Below are 24,516 nucleotides of genomic sequence, written 5' to 3' on the forward strand. Positions count from 1 at the left end.
AGAACGAGAAAAGTTGTCATGATTCCGAAATGTGACACAATGGATTCGATTGCACTTACTTATTGGCTTTTAAGGAACCCGGAGGTTCACTGCCGCCCTCACATAAGCCCGCCATTGGTCCCTGTCCTGAGCAAGATTAATCCATTCTCTATCATCATATCCCACCTCCCTCAAATCCATTTTAATATTATCTTCCCATCTACGTCTCGCCCTCCCTAAAGGTCTTTTTCTCTCCGGCCTCCCAACTAACACTCTATATGCATTTCTGGATTCGCCCATACGTGCTACATGCCCTGCCTATCTCAAACGTCTGGATTTAATGTTCCTAATTATGTCAGGTGAAGAATACAATGCGTACAGTTCTGTGTTGTGTAACTTTCTCCATTCTCCTGTAACTTCATCCCTTTTAGCCCCAAATATTTTTCTAAGCACCTTATTCTCAAACACCCTTAACTTAAGTTCCTCTCTCAAAGTGAGAGTCCAAGTTTCACAACCATAAAGAACAATCGGTAATATAACTGTTTTATAAATTCTAACTTTCAGATTTTTTGGCACCAGACTGGATGATAAAAGCTTCTCAACCGAATAATAACAGGCATTTCCCATATTCATTCTGTGTTTAATTTCCTCCCGAGTATCATTTATATTTGTTACTGTTGCTCCAAGATATTTGAACTTCTCCACCTCTTCAAAAGATAAATTTCCAATTTTTATATTTCCATTTCGTACAATATTCCCGTCACGAGTCATAATCATGCTTTGTCTTTTCGGGATTTACTTCCAAACCTATCTCTTTACTTGCTTCCAGTAAAATTCCCGTGTTTTCCCTAATCGTTTGTGGATTTTCTCCTAACATATTCAAGTCATCCGCATAGACAAGCAGCTGATGTAACCCGTTCAATTCCAAGCCCTCTCTGGGATTCGATTGCACACTGTGGAAAATTTAGTACATCAAGAAATCGACACGAAATGGAAAAAAGGCTATGGTTGTAAATATCCCTTAAAGGTACTATTCAGAAGACCGTAATGAAGTCCTGAAATTCGACGCCTGCAACATTTTTATTACCCCAGTCAAGATAAATTAACGTTGACATACCCACCTACAAATTTTTTTCTTTGTTATCAGCTTAATGTCGGGAAGTTACCTGTAATTTATACGTAGGTTCCAAGGTAATGTTCGTGTCACTATAAAATAAAGTTGCAAAGACTCCCGTCCTGTCAGTGTATGTAAGAAAGCGCAATTGTTACCAGCTATCTGCTACTGCTACCTAAGGTAGGTACTGCATTCTATGAGCTAATTTGCGGTTCTAGTGTAAAAGAATAACTGCAGTGTGAATGTATGAATAACATTAATACTTTTCATTTACATCACGCAAAAAACTAAAATTGAAGGGTTCACAACTATAGTGGGCCAAACGCCATTTACCAACACCGTAGAAAGCAAGGGTTAAAATGAAGTTCCACAATTCAAAGGAAACATATAGCAAGTAATACAGGGACATCATTTTATTTTTACTAACATTTCTAATATTAACCTAGCTATACCTTTGGATTAACGGTTGAGGACCGGAAACACCGTTTGCTACCAACTTCCACGACTGGAGTTCGATGATACTGGCGTAAAATACAAACAAATCACTTTACTAGGTATAGGAGGGAAGAAAAGCAGTTCATCCATTTACGTAAACTAGGAAATATTGCGATTTTGAGTTTGATAATTTTCATTAGGTTTTTCTTTAATCAAAATAACAGTATTAACAATGTGTTTTACTCACGAACTGAGCTATCCATTCGGACGTATTCATTATGCAGTGTATATTATACTGCCTACAGCATATTAGCGTACAATATAGAGAATGAAGTTAAATTTAAAAATCAACATAATATGGATGTTAAACACATTTTTGAAAATGGTGGCCGTTCATGTCGATACAGAATTCAGTTGTTTTGTGCATATTATCGCACTACAGACTATTGTACCTAATTCCAATTACCAGTTTCGTCCTTCGCACTAGTAACTCATGTTGAAATAATTCTGTACCTACTCTATAAAAGAGTACCTTACGTACTGTAAATTCAATCTTCACTTCTGCCCGATCCGAAAAGATAAAATTACTCAGACATGCTATCTACTGTCCGTCCCAGTAGTTTTGTCGCAGAGTCGTAGAAGTCACGTGACAATTAATTACTTAACGAGGCCCTTTTATTTAAGTTATTTTAAACAGTTGTATAATATTACGTAGACGTCCAATTCATACCAGAAATTAATGTTTTCAGAAAAGAGCTAAGCCAGCCCAGCCACTAGCCTTTACAGAGGGGCGAGCAGAAGCGGGTGGGGAAACCGGGATGCGACGTAGGCAAACGGACGACAGTACCTGTGCGAAAATATGATTCCATATTGAAAGCTCTTTCGTCACTGGAAAACGCGAACATATTTCTGGAACGTACTATACTCACTAGCTCAGTACTGTTCAGGCGTCTTTTACTGCATACGCGGCCTTGGTTCTGTGTGGTGGACGGTTGTAACTTTACTAGTAGAGGGGGTGGGAGTGAAATACATCAAAAAACTCAGATAAAATGAAAATTGAAGCAAAAATAAAATGATGTCCCTGTATGAAATATATGCATTAAAACTAAATGATATGTCAATCTTCATTAAACTATGGTATTCGCTTAACTTTAACTCTTGCTTTCTCCGTTTTTAATAAATGGCGCTAGGCCCACTATGGCTCTAAACCCTTCAATTGTTCATTGAAGAACCATGCGCAAATAAAGTAATCTACAATAATTAATTAATGGCTAAGGTTTTTTAAAAACTTTAATACGTTATGAGTAACTACGGCTGGGTACTAGAAGTCCTGTCGAAATAAAATCAGATCAACATAACCGGGAAGTCGCCTTGGTAGCTCAGTTGGTGAAACATTGGCTTACGAAGATTACGGATCCGGGTTCGAACCTCGGTGATGACAGAGTCACATTTGGATGGACAAAGCCAAGATTCTTGAAGGATTTTCTCAGGGTTATGGTCACACTTCAATTCAATAGGCCTATCCATATCACCCAACTCGGCGCGCGTGATATATTGTGACTGGTGCACAGATGGCACCAATCTGAGGAGGCGTCGTACTACGTTTTCGGGGGGGGGGGGGAGTGAAAGGGTACTTTAGTGGGACCTACATCGCGGAACTGAGATGGCAGCACATGAATGTTTCAAGATATCTACCAAAAATGCGACCGTTCGGACTTCAACAATGATTTTTAAATTAAGGAGTGGTTCAAGGCTGCGGTGCTAACTTTTGGGCCTCTACTCCGTACAAAGGAGCAAAATTATTAACAAAATATTTCATACTATTTAAGAAACTCGTACCTATAGACTGAGTAACTGTGAAAAACATCAGAACAACACAATTGAAGAGGGCGAAAATTATTAATAAAATATTTTACACTGTCCAAGAAACCCATACTTTTGTACTAAATAGCTGTTATAATATCTTTGCTTCAAGATATATTACATTGTTACTAGTTAACATAAGCTTGTTTTGTTCAGGACGTATCTACGATACTTTAGATCTGTACTTCATTACGTAACTGATCGAGTTTCAATCTAGCACTTTCGAAAAAACAGCCAAAGTTGCGAACCAACGTATCGCAGTGATATTCGTATATATAAACCATTTGTATGTCCTTCTTGGAAAATCTACCCTACTGTCTGTGTTACATTAAATACATTTATATTATGTGAGCGCTTAATACAACTGTGCAGGTTAAAGGGGGCAATAGAATATGTTAAGATAAATTTAAAAATCAAGGATAACAGGACGTTATCTCTTGAAATAACGGACAGTAGAATACTGCATAGATATTGCAACACCGAACTTAATGCACGAGGAGTCTTGCGGTCCCAAACAATAATCAATCAATTAACTTATACATTATTGGGGCACGGAGGTGAGGGATAATCAAAACTCAAAGTGTACGCCGACGTTAACCCAATGAGTGGGACGATAATATGTTTTCCTATACGTGCTTTCATCCTGACTGAATGGAAGAGAAGACCATCAGGCCTCGCCAGGAAAAAAAAAGAAAGAAAACAGACACACACACACACACACACACACACACACACACGCACGCACACACAGTGAACCGTAAGTAATTTCATTAATTTCAGGGGGTTATTCTTGTTTGAGATATTTCGAACAAAAAAGTTTAATACAATTTTGCTCGTTTTTGCTTCCTTTTCGAGATAAAAATAAATGTTTTACATGAAACATTTCATTGTATATTCTGGGCAAGTCAGTGATTTAATTCTCAATGTGCTCAGTCAGTATAAGAGAGCAGTGTATTATGATAATAAATGCTTGTAAGAATTTTAGTTTTATCCTTAAAATGTGCAAAAATTTGATCCGAACAAATGCAACAGTGTAAAATACCTTCGCAGAACGAAAATTTACGTTTGTTCGGATGAAATTTCTGCACATTTAAAGGGCAAAAGTAAAATTCTTTCAATCATTTATTATCATAATGCACTGTTGTTCTCTTAAATTAACTGAGCATAGGCTATTGAGAATTAAATCACGCCATATCTCGAAAAGGAAGCAAAAACTGAGAGAAATTGTATTGAACTTTTTTTCTTTGAAATATCTCAAAGAATAACCCCCTGAAATTGACACACACACAGATATATATATATATATATATATATATATATATATATATATATATAAACGAATTTTGTATGAGTTCTACGTAATCTCATTTTCTTCTGTTCTTAAATTAGGTAATACGAACTTATATTTTTCTAGTTTTATGAACTTGCGAGTTCCTTATTGTATTATTGTTATTTTCACTTGTTTTATTGGTGAAGTATTTTAATTTAATTATTTTGTTCGCAAACATGAAAGTTATTCAGATATTTTAAGATAATCTCACGCAAGAAATTGAAACACATTCCGATATTTTGTTTGGTTATATTGCCAAATTTCCTTGCATAGCATAATTACAATAATTATGTATTTTTTTAAATTATAGCAATAAATATAATAATAAAGACTAATTCGATGTGTGATTATATTTGTTGTGCATTTAATTCTTTTATTTTTCAGCTAACATTCACAAAATGGCGTCCATTAAAGCCATTTTTGCACTTCTAGTAGTTACGCTGCTGTCCTACTCTACACAAGGTATGTTTACTGTGCCATTATAAAGTAAAAAAAAAAAAAGAAAAAGAAAAAAAACACAGATTTTTATAATTCTTTATTGAATTTGAGCCTCCATTTTATTAACAGCCGATTTATATTGACTTTAGATCTGAACCACTAAAAATTATGATGCGAAAACTAAAATGATAAGAAAAATGGTATCTAGATATAGGCCTAAGCTTCCAGAAATCGCATATACTATGTGCACTGCAACAAAACATTATCTTAAGATCGGTAATGATACACAAAAATTAACATGGAGTAAGTGGGGTTTTCATTTCCACTTACAGCATTTGAAACAGCCGCCTTAGTGCAGGAAAATGACGGAATTGGGATGTTCTTGCCTCCCACATAAGCAGGACACATTAAAAAAACTACTTTCAGCCCATAACCCAATTTGGCCAAAAAAAAAAGGAGTTAGTGGGTTTTTGATCTCACTGCTTCAAATTTATTATGTAGGTTTCAACTTACATCGAATTTAACACTTCCCAGCAGTGATTAATGTTCACACTGAACTGAAATGAATTGTGTTCCCTTGAACACTGAAACCAAAATTATAAGGAAAAACGAGACAAAGAAAAGGTTACCAATGTTTGTGTTCTCATTCGATACAACAATACGGAATGTGCGTCCATAGAAGTTGTAATGCTATGTAAAGCGTCCAGCATCCACAGACCCAGAAACAAAATTTAGGCCACACTGAGCATGCGCAGTATGTTATTATAACTGGAACTTAGAAAATTCAGGTAGCCCAAATTTTGTTTCTGGGTCTGTAAATGTACTGTATATGGATTTATTATTTATGATGCCCAGAAACTGTCTCGTAAATTACGGTTCATAATAATGAGACACTAAGTAGACTTCTATGAATGTAGTCACTATTATTTTTTCCAGGAGCAAGTATAGCAGAACCCAACGGACTGGAACCATTTGGACCTCTTGGCCAAATTATTTCTAACTTAGTGAAATTTGAGTCTGAAATATTTGGTAATGCCTTCCGACACATAAGGGCAGAGAGGGCCAAATACAATACAGAGACCTGTTCCGAGGCCGGTAACACAGGACCCTGCCTATACGAGGGCTTGGAAAGAGATGTTATCAACAACAATGCGACCTGTTTTGTGTACACCATGGGACAGTGCTCTGTTCAGAGGTAAGAGCCTAAATCTCTGTAAGTCCGGGATAAAAATAAATAGCTCCACTTACCTTTCTCCATGGTATCACTTAAACCAAATAGATTCTGATACAGAACTTTAACCATCTTACAGAGGTTTTCTCCGGGCACTCAGGTTACCCTGTGACATCCCAACAATTCTCCGTCATCATTTGTTTCTACCGCTTGTGGTGCACTTTGGATAGTCTCTGACGAACTAAGTGGTCTATACTTCTCGACACTAGCGACATCTATGAGCACGTTCGTAGAGTCGGGGCGAATAAGGCAAATTAGGGACCCTACCAGAAAAAAAAAAAAAAAACTGACATTCTTCTCACCTAACTACTTGCATTTCTTACGACATCTAATCCAACCCGGGAATTACTATTTTAAAATTAGGAATATTCACATCAATTTTTTTGACAAGAACGGAAAGTGCAATGTTATAGTTAAAGTAAAGTAAAGGCCATGGAGACCCAAAGGCTAAGGCTACCACATTTGTACACAAATGACATTAGTAACAGCACGGATGTCGGTCGGATGTTTGCCTCCTTTACCTCCAAAGAAATAGGCTACCCCTGGTACACATTTTTGTTAGAGGCTAAATGAACTCCAGGGCCATAGTACGGCCTAAAGGTTAAGATCAAAGGAGAAAATTCAGATACCATCGAGAATCGAACCCGCAGCGTAATGCCTTAAGGCTATGGATCTGTAAATTTTTAACTTCTACATTTTTACACCAATTAATCTGAAACTTCTACCACATATTTCTTACACATATGTGTATATGCAATACACAAATTTGCACTTTGATATTCCAATTAGTTTACTCATAATTAATTTTTGTTGTTTTTTTTAATACTAAAATTATAATTGTCCCAATTTTCAAAGTTTACATAATTTTTTAAATTTATATTTAATTTATTTCTAATAGATGTAGGTAAAATATGACATATGCGTTTCATATTTTTCAAATTACTTTTTGAGAAAAACATATTTACCCTTTTAGTTGTTAATTTTTCAATATTTTTAAAAACTTATCACAATACTTTCAATAGCAGAATAAGACATGTGTCAATTTACTTCACATGCTTCTGTGGACTTCTGTACAAAATTTCACTGAGATTGGAGGAAAACTGCATTCATTAGAGCATTTTAAATGTTACAAAATGTTGAAAATCGGACAATAGAGAAAACGAGTATCAAAGTACAGCATGTATATGATATATGACATATACTATCGATAGCCTACCTTCCTATACAAGTCTGCCACACACTTTTGTCCTACATAAAAGCGCGAAATATGAACTGAATGAAAAGTAAAATTAGTTAGAATGAATAACAAAGTCTGTCGGAATGTCAGCTGAGTGTCAGTTTAAAGGCTGCAGCTTCACACACGCGCTGGCCCCTTTAAATTCGTCCTGAGGGGCTTTATATTATCATAGAGTCAAAATAAGCACAGATTTAGAAAACTGAAACATCAACATCATTTCATTTTTTAGAGTTAAAAACAAAATTTAATTCCCCCCCCCCCCACCGATCGAAAGCCTTAACAGCGACCGTATCGCGCGCTCCCTGATTACTGTAGCTAATCTAATCGAAAATAAAATCTATGCCTATCTATTGTAACAATATCACTAAAACTCTAAAATTGTGCAATACCACTTACTGCCCGTCCGAGTGGTTATGTCGCATCTCGGTTTGCCCCACCTGTGTCTGCTGACATTTGTAAAGGCTTGTGCCTGGACTGTCTTAGCTATTTCCTGAAAAAAAAAATGCTGTTCGGAACTGAGACTTCTACGTAATATCACACAACTACTTAAAATAACTTAAATAAAGAGCCCCCGTTAAGTAAGTAACTGTTTCGATTACCCTGCGGACATAAATACTCCAACAGACAGTAGAGGAAGCAACGTAAGGCTTGAGTATTGAATATTTCCACTCACCAAATGTACAAGAAGAGTTCACTTTTGATAAGAAGAAATTTCTGTGGACACTCTCCTGTGAGGTGGGTCTGTTGCAGTATGTGCCCAGCCCTTAGGCAATCATCTGCGAATCGTTCAGCAGGTCCATAAATTATTAGCAACATCAGCGATTACAATTTGTTAGTTTTCATTCGGTTCCAGAGTTTGGTAGGGCTATTATTCATTACGCTGAAACCCCTTTCACGACGTTTGTCTCATTGCAGAAAGATTTTTGTGTCCAACCGGAAGTATCTACCGAACAGTGACACACGAGCGGATAAATCTCACCCTCGGCTCTCTTTACTGCGCATGCGCGGTCTTTTAAGGTATGTGACAAAGTTAGTGGGTTAGTTGAGGGAATATCTAAGAGACGTGAGGCCGAGGAATATGTGAAAAAATTTCAATGATTTAAGATCCTCGACTTCACGTCACTTAGATATCCCCTCAACTAACTTACTGACCTTGTCACATGCCTTGTAAAAGACCGCGCATGCGCAGTGAAGAGAACTGAGGGTGTCGCTGTATGATACGTACTCCCGATGAATGTGCTGTCCTTTTACAAATTCCCTGCAAATTAGCAACTACTGTACATCTGAACTAACCCAACTAGATGATTGATCGAAACGTCTTCAGAAACACCATTACTCATCGAAAAAAGACGCAGTGTTCTGAGTAACACATTCTATAGTTAATAACTTTAACTCAACAATATCATAACGAGTCAAAGTTAGGATAGGAGAAGATATGTCAAAGGGAAGTAGAATAGGGAGAAGAGTACGACAAGCATGACCTTTATCACCTACTCTGTTCAGTATCTACTTGGAGGATTTAGTGAAGAACTGTTTTTAGAACATGGAAGGAATGATAGTAGAATGAAGAAAAATAAAGTGCATAAGATTTGCTGATGATATACAGAAGAGGAGATGATGATACTAACATAAGGAATATGCTACTGGAGCTAAATGACAGCTATGAGCAGTATGGAATGAAGATAAATGCAAATAAGACGAAGACCATGTCACAGGAAGAAAAATTGAAGAATGTAAACTTGCGAATTCGAAATGAGGCAGTGGAACAAGTGGACAGCTTCAAATACTTGGGGTGTGCTATAAGTAGTAACTAATATGAGCTGCTACAAGGAAGTCAAAAGAAGGATAACAATGCCAAACAAAGCTTTTAATAAAAAAGGAGCATCTTCTGCGGACCTCTGGAAAAACAACTAAGGAAGAGACTAGTGAAGTGCTTTGTGTAGAGTTTGGCATTGTATGAGCAGAAACGAACATTACGGCGAAGTGAAGAGAAAGACTAGAAGGATTTGAAATGTGGATATGGAGAAAAATGAAGAATATGATATGAAGCTGTGCTAGAAAGAGGTGAAGAAATAATAATGCTGAAACTGATCAGGAAGAGAAAAATAAATTATTGGGTAGGCCACTGGCTAAGAAGAAAGTGCCTACTGAAGAAAGCACTGGAAGGAATGGTGAACGGAAGAAAAGTTCGGGGCAGAAGAAGATATCAGATGATAGACAACATTAAGATACATGGATCATGTTCGGAGACTAAAAAGAGGATGTTTTGGATCTCCCGACGAGAATCGTCACGAAACTTTCTCAAATGGACAAGCATGAGACCAAAGGAACTGGCGCAAAGTGCGGCATTTCGCAGTCGCCTGTAAACCTTATGACATGGCTTATGAGTGTGGTCTGTAATGTTTGCAACCATAAAGTGTCTATCACAATTTACCTGTGAGATAAGAGACATGTGAATGACGGGAGAGATTATGTACGACGTCATAAGTTACAGCGCCGAAAGTTGCCCAGTTTTTGCTCTTAATGGATTGAGGGGATACCCCGGAGAAAAATCTCAACCAGGTAACTTGTCCCAACCAGGATTTGAACCCGGGCCTACTCGTTTCATGGTCAGCCATGCTAACCATTACTCCACAGCGGTGGACTATTATTACAGTTATTACTGTGTTATTATTACGAGTATTATTGTTATTATTATTATTATTATTATTATTATTATTATTATTATTATTATTATTATTTATCGCCATTAAATCCCGCGATCGTATAGGTTTCAAAATGTAATACAGATTGTTATAGTAGGCTAATTTTAGAAATACAGGAAAACTTAAAGCAAGTTAGGCCTATTATGTTTAAATCAGTAATCACACTTTTTAAAGAAATGAAAACCCCTCGTCTTCAATATATTCGTAACATTCACACAGTTCATTTAGTACTTTATCAATGACACCAAAAACGCTTAGGTAATTGTTAAGTGCAACTATAAAGCAATCATTTATAAACATTTTGAATGGTAACGTGTACTGTTCAATCAAGTACTTACAGAGATTTTCTCGAATAAATCTCTTCTCTTCCTTTAATTAAAACGTTCATTAACACTGAAAAAAATTATCTGATCACTTGACTGTTCGCAAACAACAGTTCTTCTCATTTACATCAACATTGTTATTAATCCTTTTGACAAAAAAAAATCCTTTGATTTGAACAAAGGCATCCACATATCATAAATATTGGATTTGAAAATTTTCAGGACCGTACTTAGTATTAGAATTATCTTGTTGTATTCATTTCAAAGTTGTAATAAACGTACTTTAAATGTTGTTTTTCAGGTGGCTAGATATGGGATGTGTACAGAAATGCAGATTGCCGCCAGGTAAGAAAATGTTGCATCTAATATATTACTTACTTAAAAATGGCTTTTAAGGAACCCGGAGGTTCATTGCCGCCCTCATATAAGCCCGCCATCGGTCCCTATCCTGAGCAAGATTAATCCAGTCTCTAGCATCATATCCCATCTATCTCAAATTCATTCCAATATTATCCTTCAATCTACGTCTCGGCCTCCCCAAAGCTGTATCTAATATCACGTTGTTTAAATAAGTAGTTTGCTTCAATGATTTTGTAATGATATTATATCTATACAGTATATGTGTCTATACATATATATTCAAATACATATAAAATGCTGTACGGGCGAGTGGTCATGTCACATCTCGATTTTCCCCACCCGTTTCTGCTGACCTCTCTATAAAGAGTAGCAGCTGAGCTGTTAAGCTCTTTCCTGAAAATATCACTGAGTACCGGTAACAAATTTTAACTTTTTTTTTTTTTTTGTGCTGGGCATATGATATGTTTTCTATATGATTTGAGCCTCCTGAATACGAATATGACTATAAAAAACAGTTGTTGGTTACGGTTTTTGAGAAATGTTCGAATTTATATCTATTCAAAATACTGCTTTATATAATGACAATAAGGTTAAATATTCACTGTTCAGAAGATTACAGCTTTCTCTTTCTACATTTTCTTTTATACTGGGCATCAGGTAAATCACGAGATAAAGTTCAACAATAGTTTGCTAGCTTATTGGTACTCCACTATTCTTGGTATCTTTTTTTCCATACTTGAAATTTCTTGATGAAGGCGCTCACCATGCTCATCACTGAAATCGTCACAATTCTCGTGGAAAAAGTCAAGATGGAAGTGAATTTTCAGGCACATGTTGCAACTCAGAGTTTCATACGTCAACAATGAATTTTGCACTAGTTCTTCATAGTTCTCACTTCTACGGTTACCCAGAAAATTTAATACAACCTCCTTGAATGCAACTCAGGCGATTTTCTCTTTTCCTTGCAACGAAGATTCGAAGTGATTGTCCTTCATTATTTCTCTAATTTGTGGTCCATTGAAAACTCCCTCTTTTATTTTCGAGTCACTAATAGCAGAAAATTTTTCCTGGTTATGTTTAAATGCTTCAGTTTTATGATTAATCCCTTTAACAAAATTCTTTACTAATCCTAACTTAATGTGTGAAGGGGGTAAAATTACTTTACTTTGAGGTACAAGGTGTTGATGTATAATATTTTTCTTCCCTGGCTCTAGTGATTTTCGTTTTATTTTATAATGCTTATCTCGAGCGCGACTCTCCCATTCGCACAGAAAGCAGCAGAATTTTGTGTAGCCCAATTGCATTCCAAGAAGCAATGCTACAACCTTCAAATCCGCACATATAAACCATTCGTAATTTGAATATTATTATTAAAGCACACTTTAAAGGAATACACGTCTTACACAGAATACTAATACCATGGAAATCTCCTGGTAAACAGAAGCGATTTCATATAGCGAATCTGTTTCTCCCCCTCCAAATGGAACCGAAAAGGACAATAAAACAATTTCCGCTCCTAGAAGTCGTTTTGACAAGGTGGTCTATTGCAAAATATAAACTACAGTAATGTCATTAAAGCTCACAGTGAAAGAAATGCACATCTCAAGTAAAATTAGGTAAACTCATGCAAATTCATACCGCGAACCTATTTCCCCCCCTCCAAATAGACTCGTAAAAGAGCAATAAAATAATTTCCGTTTCTACAAGTGCTTCTAACATGGTGGCCTACTTATACTAATATTGTTTTCACATAATGGGTCATCACATTCATAAAACAAAATAGTTACATACGAAATACAGTGATTTTTTTAATAGAATGCATAGAAAATTAATTATATTGTGCATCTCGAAAACCCGAACTGATGGAACATTTTGCTTGTTATTTTTTAATTCAGAAGGTCGAAATTAGTAAGAATTTGTTAGTTTTATGTCTGACGCAAAATGGCTGTTGGCCAGTGTATTTACTGTTCGGAATTGGAAGTCTACGTAATATTATACAACTATTTAAACTAATTTAATGAATACCTGTAAAGCAGTCATGTCAGCATCACCCCGCGATGTGTTCTTCGACCGCGGTGCAAGCACTCGTGCTCCCGGGCGCCTACACTCTTCTCTTTCGATGCAAGAGAGTGGCAGGGATGAATAAGGTCACTGATAATACGAAATACAGAATTTCTTGCATTAACGACGTTTTCGACTGTATAGATCCAAATCCAACGTAACCAACAAATGGCAAACAGATTTTGCTTACAGGCCTCTATCAGGAACAGGTTACGTTTATGCGTCCAAATCTATGACTAGGAATCCAGAGATTCTTCTTTTCCGAAGGAAGCCAAGCTAAAGATTTTATCGCCCTTCTAACTCCATAGTTTTGACCGAGTCTTGGTTCCAACAGCTAAAATGGTAACCACTCTAGGCGAGGACAGTTGTAAAAGTAGTTCCCTATGTTGTCTAATGTGGAGACCCGATTCTTGCTGATTCCACGTCACAAAATTCCCATATGTATATATCTATGTTGTAGGGCTTCTGTTGCATTTTAGTAAGGGCTGATAATTTTTGAGGAAGAAGAAGAAGAAACGACGAATTAACGAAATAATCTCTCAATTATAGAGTATGTCTTACATTCTCTAATCATCTGCATCAACATCATCATCACCTTTGTCGTCTTTGTTTTCACGTCATATTTGCTGTCGTCACCGTTTTCATCGTCATTGCAGTCATAATCTCTTTTGTCGTTCTCTTTTCGTAACCATGTTTGACCTCATATTTTCCGTACTCATCGTCTTAATAATAATTATTATCATCAGCATCAACATGACCTCCATCAACTACAACTCCATAGACGTTGCCCTCGGTGCACCATGGGAGGCAAACTACATAGCATCGCATGTTGATAATTATTAGTGGAATGTCGGTAGAAGAAACGGAAGTACTGGCGAAAATCTACCACTAAACACCTTCTTTGTCCACCACAAATTATACTTGTATCCGCCAGGATTGGAACCCAGATTACCAGCACGGAAAGCTGACTCTCCAGCCGTTCGGCTAACGGTGCGCAAGCAGCAACAATATAAACAAACCAAATCTGAGAGGATGTGATGCACCGTAGGAAATAAGAATTGAAATAATACTAAACAATTATATCAGCCAATATAATAAATTGTGAAAAGATAAAAAACATATTGTCTACAATATAGCCTAGTTAAAACAAGTTGAAAGAAAATGATAAATGGAAAAACATGGCTGAAGACTTGACAGTTCTTTACAGTGGTGCCTACCGAGTGCTCCGGCCTGTAACTTTAGGTGTCTCTGTCTGTCTCTCCCGCTAGCAGTTTCGCAACAGCGTAATAGTGCTGGCTCAGTATTGGCTATCTTCTCCAGTATCACGTACCCATCGTCATATTTCTGGAAGGCGACGGTTGCCATTCACAGCGTCACTTCGCTCTAAGCTTCTAATTGACTACTCTACAGTTGCCATAATGGCATGTCGATTTCTAAAATGTACACCTCTCAATGGCCCTTTCGTGTTAAGGAAAAGATCGTAGTCGCAGGGACTCAAATCCGGAGAATACGGAGGATGCTCCAGAATTGCCTAGTTCTACCTATTATGTAAATATTAACCACTTGGCCAGACACATGACAATAAGCACTATTATGAAGTACAATGGGATGTTACTCAAGAGATTTCGGTGCTTCCGGCGCATTGCTGGACGTAAATGGTGTTCCAAAAAAGTGGTTTAATGTGCAGCATTCACGAGCATTCCAACTGGAAAAGAATGAGTGATTAATATACCTTCGTAATCATAACAATAAAACATAACGCCGCGAAACCAAGTGGCCCGGGTTCGAATCCCGGTCGGGGCATGTTACCTGGTTGAGGTTTTTTCCGGGGTTTTCCCTCAACCCAATACGAGCAAATGCTGGGTAACTTTCGGTGCTGGACCCCGGACTCATTTCACCGGCATTATCACCTTCATTTCATTCAGACGCTAAATAACCTAGATGTTGATAAAGCGTCGTAAAATAACCCAATAAAATAAAAAAAATAAAACATAACTTCGAGTGGGTCCAGCTCATGTTTACATTTTTTGGCCTTAGGTTGTAGCAGATAACAGTTTTCTTATTACAATCACTGCATACACAGTATATGAGATTGTCACCTTATTCCTTTCAAATAACACAGATCAGGCACCACTCCGTCACATGCTACCAGCTTAGTCACCTCTAGGGGAGCTGAATATTAACAGTGTTACCACTATTTTTCAAATGACGTAAGTATAATTTTATCACCTGTCAAAAGTCCCGGATTTATCCATTCTTTTGATCAATGGCCTCTTGCTCATACACCTTCACGCAAATACTATATTGCCAAGACGGGCAATATAAATTATTCTCGTTTGAAAAAGCATGATCACAAATTTATGACATTTTTTCATGACTTAACTTACCATTTTCATGAATAAAACTGAAACATAGGTAACTTAAGTTAAATGTTTATAAATATAAATATTTAAACGTACCATTAAAATTCTAGCACGTAGTCGGCCTCGGTAGCGCAGAGGGTATAGCGCTGGCCTCCTATGCTCGAGGTTGCGGGTTCGATCACGGCCCAGGCCGATGTCATTTAAGTATGCTTAAATGTGACAGGCTCATGTCAGTAGATTTACTGGCATGTAAAAGAACTCCTGCGGGACAAAATTCCGGCACACCAGAGACGCTCGTATAACCTCAGCAGTTGCGAGCGTCGTTAAATAGACCATAATTTTTTTTTCTAGCACGTTAATATATTAAAATAAATTAAGATTCTTTTGTTAAATATTCGGACTATTATTATTCACATAAAATTATTCCAGTAATATCCATAAAATCTAAACGCTCCTGCACCCTCCCTTACAATTTACCGCTCCCCTGAAAACAAAAAAGTACAACTTGAGAGGAGATAACGCCCAGATTGAGAAATACTGATTTAAATCTAAACAATCGAAACATGTCCAAACTTTTTTTGTTGGGTTTCCTCTTTCCCCATTTCCGTCTGGGACAATATTAGAACTACCGAAGAATTCGTGAATTCAATATGTGGTAGTTATCATCATCAGTAGCAGTATGATCTGCTATTTTTGTGTTCCTTGCTCTTCTTCTTGTTTCAGCCTTTGAATTTCAAGTCTGCTGTTGCTCCAGTTTCTCAAGTCTTTAGCCGTGTTTTTCATTTGTTATTTTCTTTCAACATGTCCCAACTATATTGTAGATGCAGACAATATGTTTTAATCTTTTCACACATTATATTGGCTGATATCTTCCCTTCGTATTACTGTATTTCAATTCTTACATCCTACGTTGCATCACATCCTCAGAGATTTCATTTGTTTACATTGTTGTTGCGTGGTACCCCACGTTAACCGAACGGCTAGAGGCTCGGATTTCCATGCTGGTAATCTGGGTTCCAATCCTGGCGGGTACAAGTGGAATTTGTGGTGGATATACCGACATTCCACTATTTCTTCAATAATTATCATCATGCGATGCTATGTAGTTCGCCTCCCATGTTGCACCGAGGGCAATGTCAATGGCGGCAAAAAAAACTACAAATGAGCAGATGGCGCAAAGTCAAGCACTCGTCATTTTGTAAAAAAAAAAAAAAACTGAATATGTATCTAACCTTGAAAGCCAAATAGGAGATGTTACCATTATTTCCACCTGTTGAGGGTATCCATAACCATAGTGGTATCTACTATTTGCCCTTATAGTTACATAGGGGATACGGCACCGTTATTTCCACCAGTTGAGGATATTCATAACCATAGCGGTTTTTACAAAGGCAAATACAAAATATGATTGATGTTTAGTCAACTGTCCGCGGTCAGATTTGAACCTCACATGTGATACCAATAAGGTATCACTCATCGGGTAACTAAACCAGGAGATAACGGAGTAGGGTGGCCAGTTTCTTTCTGCCTCCATTGCATACATCGTTGATTAGCTACATATTACACTAATCAAACTTCAGATGTAAGTTATACAAACAAGTGTTGTTCTTCGATACATATCGTCAAGTGAGATGTACTGCCTGATAATAGATGTACGTATCAGCCAAAAAATAGTATTGTTATTATTTCTACCTGTCGTGAGTATTCATAACCATAGCGGTATTTACTGTGAAGTTCATATTAGGGGGTTTTCGCTATGACACTAGACGACATACGATGGGATTCCCGTTATGTGGGATCACCACGTCGCCAGACCTCCACTAAGACAACACAGGACAGCATAATTTTAGCAGCTAACGTGCAGAATTTAAACTGATGACCACGATTTCCGATCACCATATTTGTTACAAACTTCGCGAGCGATAATAATCCCTTTTGCTTCCTGTGTTAAAAACCTTGGAGTTTACTTTGATACGCATTTAAACTAGAATAACCAAGTAACTTATATTATCAAAAAAGTGCTTTCCACACTACATCCCTTAAACAGCATTCGAAAATTTCTCCTGTTATCACTCAAAAAAATACTAGTGGAAACACTAGTAATGCCCCACTTTGATTATTGTGATTTTCTACTGACTGACCTCAATGTCAACCAGTCGCAGAGATTACAACGTGTTCATAATTCTTGTGTTTGCTTCGTCTGCGATATCCGTCGCGTTGACCACATTACCCCATCCTTCCAAACTCTAAACTGGCTACGGCTTAACGAACGTAGAAATTTTCATTCCCTTGTTCTCCTTTTCCAAGTCCTTCATACCTCTACACCTACCTACCTTGCCTCCTGTTTCAGTTACCTGTCATCATATCATAATCTCTTCACACGCACGCAAAATAGCCGCATACCAACACATAAGACATCATCGTATTCATCATCATACACAATCTCGCTCTCGCGCTTGTGGAATACCTTACCCATTGACATCAGAGACTGTCGGAATTTAGTAGCGTTCAAAAACAAACTTATTAAGCATTTTCTTACTACGTAGAGTAGGTTTAATTTTTACTTCATTAATAAAAAAATTTTCTCTCTTCTTAACTTTTACAATAAACTATCTTACTTACTTACTGGCTTTTAAGAAACCCGGAGGTTCATTGCCGCCCTCACATAAGCCCGCCATTGGTCCCTATCCTGAGCAAGATTAATCCAGTCTCTACCATCATATCCCACCTCCCTCAAATCCATTTTAACATTATCTTCCCACCTACGTCTCGGCCTCCTCAAAGGTCTTTTTCCCTCCGGCCTCCCAACTAACACTCTATATGCATTTCTGGATTCTCCCATACGTGCTATATGTCCTGCCCATCTCAAACGTCTGGATTTTATGTTCCTAATTATGTCAGGTGAAGAAAACAATGCGTGCAGCTCTGCGTTGTGTAACTTTCTCCATTCTCCTGTAACTTCATCCCTCTTAGCCCCAAATATTTTCCTAAGAACCTTATTCTCAAACACCCTTAATCTCTGTTCCTCTCTCAAAGTGAGAGTCCAAGTTTCACAACCATACAGAACAACCGGTAATATAACTGTTTTATAAATTCTAACAATAAACTGTCTAGCCTTTATTAATCTTTTAGTACTTTGATTTTTATTGTATTTGTAAATTTAATATTAATTGTAATTATAATTGCAACTGTATTCTTAATATTGTAGTTGTAATCCCCTGGTAGAGGGGAAGAGAAGGCCTGATGGCCTTATCTCTGCCAGGTTAAATAAATAAAAAATAAATCAAAATAAACACACGAATAAATAAAAAATGGACATTTATCTTTCTGCTATGGAACTGAAAGTTTGTTCCTTGCCTTGATCGTCCTATGTTATATCTCAGCGGTAGTTCTCGTCTTGCAATTACGATAGAACGCAGTGTCTATGTTGGATTGGGATTTCCTAAGAATGAATGAGTGAACGGCAACAACCGTTAGAACAGCAAAAAGAAATAAGTTGCTTATTATATGCAGTAAATAAGTTAATAATTACAAATACAAGTACACAAATAAATGTAAAAATAAATAACAGCTGAATACATAAACGGAAATGCGGAAATAAATTATTAATGACATTGATTCAATCAATTTGATTGCTAACATCTTCTAATATGTAAATTAAGAACTTCTTTAATTCTGCTAGCCTGGGAGCGTGGGAAATTCCTTTCCTGGAGTAGGAACACCTCTAATGAGGAACTCATAATTTCCGAACATAGGTAAAAATTACGCTAGAACAATTAAATTTTGACGTGAGCAAGATTGTTCCAGTAAACTATGTCTGAAGTCAGCGACAGGATTATTTCACAGCAGGGACCTTCCAACCATAGTTACCTCACAACCAACATTGTTTAAAGAATTTTGCTGCTCTTAAAATTTCATGATCGTCAGTAAAGTTTGAGCATGGAAATCCTGAATATAATGCAATCACCACTAACACTTAATTGTATTTCATTTCAGCCAACACCGAGAAACCAAGTGATGCCCCAACTCCAGTGGACAATCCAGCCACAACCAGAAATCCAATTACAACAGCCTAACTGCACATGTGAATAGACAGTTGTCATGATTATGAGCAGACCTGTATTCAATTATCTCACTTAATTTCACATTCACTTTGATTGTATATATTCAAATATATGTAAATGCAAGCTCTTATTATGTAGTACTCTAACCTCAAAAATGTATTAATATGCTTAAAGTAGAACTAGGAACAGAAATAAAGCATACATTTTGCAATCCTTCATTTAAATTTATTTACAAACATAGACATCATTGACAGACGATAAGATGTTGATACCACAGTCTAGTATATACAGTCACGAAGCTTAATACTTACTAAATATGCAAACATAGACAGTTGAAATATGCATCCATAGATAGTTGCTCACCACCAGGATCGCTACTATCGCCTCATCACAGACTCTTTCCCTAGCAGACCATAAAATGTATTGTACTTTCGATATCGTGTTCTTTTGAAAAAATTAACACCTTCCTTCCACTATTGAAATATGAAATGCATAAGGTTTATATATTATATTCTATAAACTCACTTCCTGGATCTTTCGGAAGAAGGATAACTCTAACCTATTTTTCTTACAATTTATAGTACTACAAACGTCTCCTTGTCCCATATTATTATTCAAATTATTGTATTTTAGCCATTTACAGTTATTACAACTGATAACGAACATTTCACAGTTTACATTATCTTTTCACAAGAATGCGAAATACGGCACAGTCAATACTTTTTCGATCTAGACCAGGCCGTAATGTTTGTTCGGGTTTTCTATTTCAGTGTATGGAGCTCAGTGAAATATTATATCATAACTTTATTGCTTATCATTGCTAAGCTTTATTTAGTGTAATGTGTCCATAAGTTCCGTTTACTCCTTGTTGCATAATATGTTGCAGAAATAATTACAAAACTGTGTTATTTTAATGTAAAGAGAATTTTACGAATCGTACATGTTAACATAATCTGTTCGCGTCGCGTCAACATTTAAAGTTCAGAATGGAAGCTATTTTGAGGTTTAATAAAAAAGAATTTATATTGTGATTTCAATTTAGCACATCTACCTTCCTTCATTTTAGACAAAACATTTACCATACCACTCCTATGAAATTAGAGTACGTACAATTGTGTTACTTCGTCTCTTAAGTAGTAGATAAATACAATAATTCAGTACTCAATTGTAGTATTAAAATACAGACAAATTGAATGTCCGGGGTATCATACATGACATTATGCTTAATGCATTGGAGATCGCTAAATTTAGACAGAAAGGGGCAACTGGTACAGTAAACATATAATTTCAACATATCTAAATACCCGTGCGGTGCAATTGAAAATTATTGAATCGTGCATAAATGAATGTACAGCTGTCAAAAAAAAAAAAAGTGGCCGCACTCGTGAACAGCGAATATTTTCAAAGTCCACTTCGGGTCGCGGCGATGTTACACGATGCATGTGCTTGTACAAGCAGTTCCGGAACTACGAAAGTGTTCCATATCTGCTCCTCGCAGACCAGCGGTAGAGTGCTTGTTTAATGATTCAAAGGTTCTGGGTTCGCGCGTTCTTCAAGTTTTCGTTTTATTTTTTAATCGTTCTTTAGCGATGTAAATGATATTCAAATTATCATTTATATCCACTTATCGTTCTTGATGGATATCACGTTATTTATATTTTGTTATCGTTCTTTAGAGATATGAATAAAATTCAAGTCATCATTTGTATTCTGTTATCGTTTTATAACGATATGAATAATAATTACTATTGTAGCTACAGTATCTCCAATGGGGGTTAGCCCTATTTTACATATGTATGTTAGAGCTATAGTTTTATACACAAAAAAGATAAGCATAAAGAGAAATGGAAAAGAAAATTAAATTAGCTTACGCGATGTAAACAAAACATAAATAATCCGTAAATTAGGCAATGCGATTGCAAAACAAATATCAGTTATCAATTTGAAACATACAAAAACATTAACAACACACATACGTAACACTTCTATAACACAAATATGCAGCTTTCCGTACCATACATCATAAATTAATACACAATAGTCGCACAAACACAATCAAACTATAATTACGACATTGCGACGACATCAAGCATCCCATAACTGACTCACATACATAACAAATCAAGCATCCGTTGCAACACATACACTTCAACACAGTAACCACACTTTTAAAAGTTACAAATTTGGCTCCAAAAAGAATAAATAGGACACTGTTACTAATTACTATTCTTCTACAATTTCTTAAATACATCTGTAATAAATCTGTGAAATTCCGATATGAATAATATTCACGTTTTTTATATTGTTATGGTTCTTTAGCGATATAAATAATATTCAAGTTATCATTTATATTGTTTTCCTTCATTAGCATTATAAAATAATATTCAAGTTATTTATATTGTTACAGTTCTTTCGCAATATAAATAATCTGAATGTTATGTAGGTAATTATCAGGGAACGGATTTATATGGACTAAAAATATATGAAATATGTAAATATATATGTAGTTATTTTTACCAAAATATGGAATTAAATATGGATTTTTACCAAAATATGGAATTAAATATGGACTTAAAATTATAAAAAAATGACTATGTACGTTAAATATTGGTACATTTTAATCAAACTAAACAAAAAATATAATGGACGTACCTTATCTTCCAATGTAGTTTCAACAAAACACAATTTTTATTGTCTGTTACCATAACAATAGGTTACAAACATTTCTTTCAAGTGCTGAAAAGTGAATCTTCTTCTATTGTCTCTGAGGATAGATTTATACTGACTAAAAGAGCGTTCGACGTCACAAGAAGTAACTGGTACATAATTCAATTTCACAATGTCTGCTGGGGATAAGTCCAAGTTAATCTTCACTGTTGATTCACCACTCATCACAGCAACAACCTTTTGTAGTTCTTCATATCCAGGGTTTTTTGAAAGTACAGTGTCCACCTTAGCTCTTACTGCATCTGCAACTTTACCTCTACCACGATTCAGTTGTTCCACAGTACTATTTATAATTTCAAAACTTTCAGATAGTGAAAGGTGCCTATTTTGGAGACTTTTGAGCGTTTTTATGATGCATGAAAATGTATGCTGAATGTGAGCTAAGTCATTCTTCACACTTATGTCACAGGTAACTGTTTTCGCAGTATCAATTGAGACTGCATCTTCAGAGTCCAATGCAAGGAGAACATTGTTAATAGAGTCTATATGTTCGGCATAATATTCAACTGCTTCTAGCCATGTACCCCATCTAGTTAAAATTGGCTTTGGTGGCAATGGAATTTCAGGGTACATTTCTTTCAACACGTTAACTCTACTGGGAGCTTTGAGAAATACTTTTTTCACTGATGAAATCAACAAATCTACTTTAGGGAAATTGTCTCTGACCACTTCTGCCACACGATGAAATGCATGCGCCACACAAGTAAAATGAGTCAATTTAGGATATACAACAGATAATGCTTGTCCAGCTTTGACCATATAAGGGGCAGCATCGCTAATAAAGAATAACACATTATCGTACATAATACCCTTTGGCCACAGGATACCCATAGCTTCGTTGAACAGTTTAACTATAGTTTTGTTATTGCACTTTTCTAGAACATCACAATGTAAAAGAATTCGTTCAGAATATTGTTCACTTAACAAACCGATAACTACATTACCAACAAGTCTACCTTCTTTGTCGGGAGTCTCATCAATGGAAACCCAAATTGAACTATCTTTAATTTCATCTCTTATCTTCTGTATTGTCTCATCGTAGATGGATGGAGCATACGTCTTCCTAAGTGTTGACTCATCCGGGATTGTATGTTGAGTATATTTTTCAAGGAATTCCCTGAAGACCTTATTCTTTAGTTTGTAGAGAGGAATATCAGCAGAGATGAGAGAACGGCACAGGTCGATGTTAAACTCAGATCTTACATTCGATGTTGTTGGTTGTGTTAAAAACAATTGTCTCTGCTTGGAATTTAGTTGTTTGTTGGCCTGATGTTTACTAGTTGTACTGTGTTGTTGCACCAGGAACTTTTGTGTAGATGATACTGCACACTGACACAAATTACAAAATAATATTTTATTGTCAGTTGATAAACCATCTTCTTTAAATTCTGAAATGTAACTTGTTAGTTTTGATTTTAAATTGACTGAATGACGTACTTTTGGCATATTTACCGTCTTTATAGTATGATTTACAAAACTGAACCTATGTGTACTCTGACTGGCATTTAACTGTTGAGCTGCACAACTGAAGTCTGTTAAAAATTTTAAATTAAATTAATACAGTTTTGTAACTTACTTTCCCATTGTTGATAGGACTGCTAATTTTCAAATAACTCTGATGTTAAAGGGATTACTGAACATGTGTTTAAATCTCTATTGTTGAAATGTATTTTTAAAAGTTAATGGAATTTTGTTTTGTTTTATTGTTAAACCTAATATAATATGGACTGTTTTATATGAAATATGGAAAATATATGGAAATTAACGAAAATATGTACTAAACTCTAAAATATGGAAAAATATGGAAAATAAAAGTAGGATTTTTCAACCCTACACATTGTGAAACATAAAGATAATGCAAAATATAAATCATATTAGCTTTATAAGTAAATATGTATTTACATATAAATCCTTTCCCTGGTAATTATTATAACACAAATAAACATCTTTATTTGTAAAATAGGTTATTTTATTTAGATAATTAAATACGTATTATATAATATCTTATATTAACTAAAAAAACCGATATTTATCATTTATATTGTGTTATCGTTCTTTAGTGATACTGTATAAATAATATTCAAGTTATTTATATTGTAATCGTTCTTTAGCGATATAAATAACATAAATTTAATATTAGGTTTGGAAAAATCCAGTTGCATAATACTGCTATTAGTTTTTTCTTTTTGTATTATTACATTATACTATCTTGAACCACAATAAAATGAAAAGGAGTAACGAGGAATTGAACCTGAGACGTTGACATCTAAATTCCGACGTTCGTCC

The 24,516-nt window shown here is 35.8% G+C and overlaps 1 protein-coding gene across 1 annotated transcript; it reads left to right on the forward strand.

The window, feature by feature from the left end:
• The first annotated feature begins 1,153 nt into the window (after window positions 1-1,153).
• On the forward strand, window positions 1,154-19,716 carry LOC138702139 (uncharacterized). Its single transcript, XM_069829751.1, has 5 exons — window positions 1,154-1,273; window positions 5,106-5,183; window positions 6,096-6,354; window positions 10,957-11,000; window positions 19,436-19,716. Exons 2-5 carry the CDS (start codon window positions 5,120-5,122, stop codon window positions 19,513-19,515), a joined length of 447 nt encoding a protein of 148 aa, XP_069685852.1. The 5' UTR covers window positions 1,154-1,273; window positions 5,106-5,119; the 3' UTR covers window positions 19,516-19,716.
• Window positions 19,717-24,516: the final 4,800 nt, after the last annotated feature.

The sequence above is a fragment of the Periplaneta americana genome, chromosome 1 (assembly GCF_040183065.1).
Source record: "Periplaneta americana isolate PAMFEO1 chromosome 1, P.americana_PAMFEO1_priV1, whole genome shotgun sequence".
Classification (NCBI taxonomy): domain Eukaryota; kingdom Metazoa; phylum Arthropoda; class Insecta; order Blattodea; family Blattidae; genus Periplaneta; species Periplaneta americana.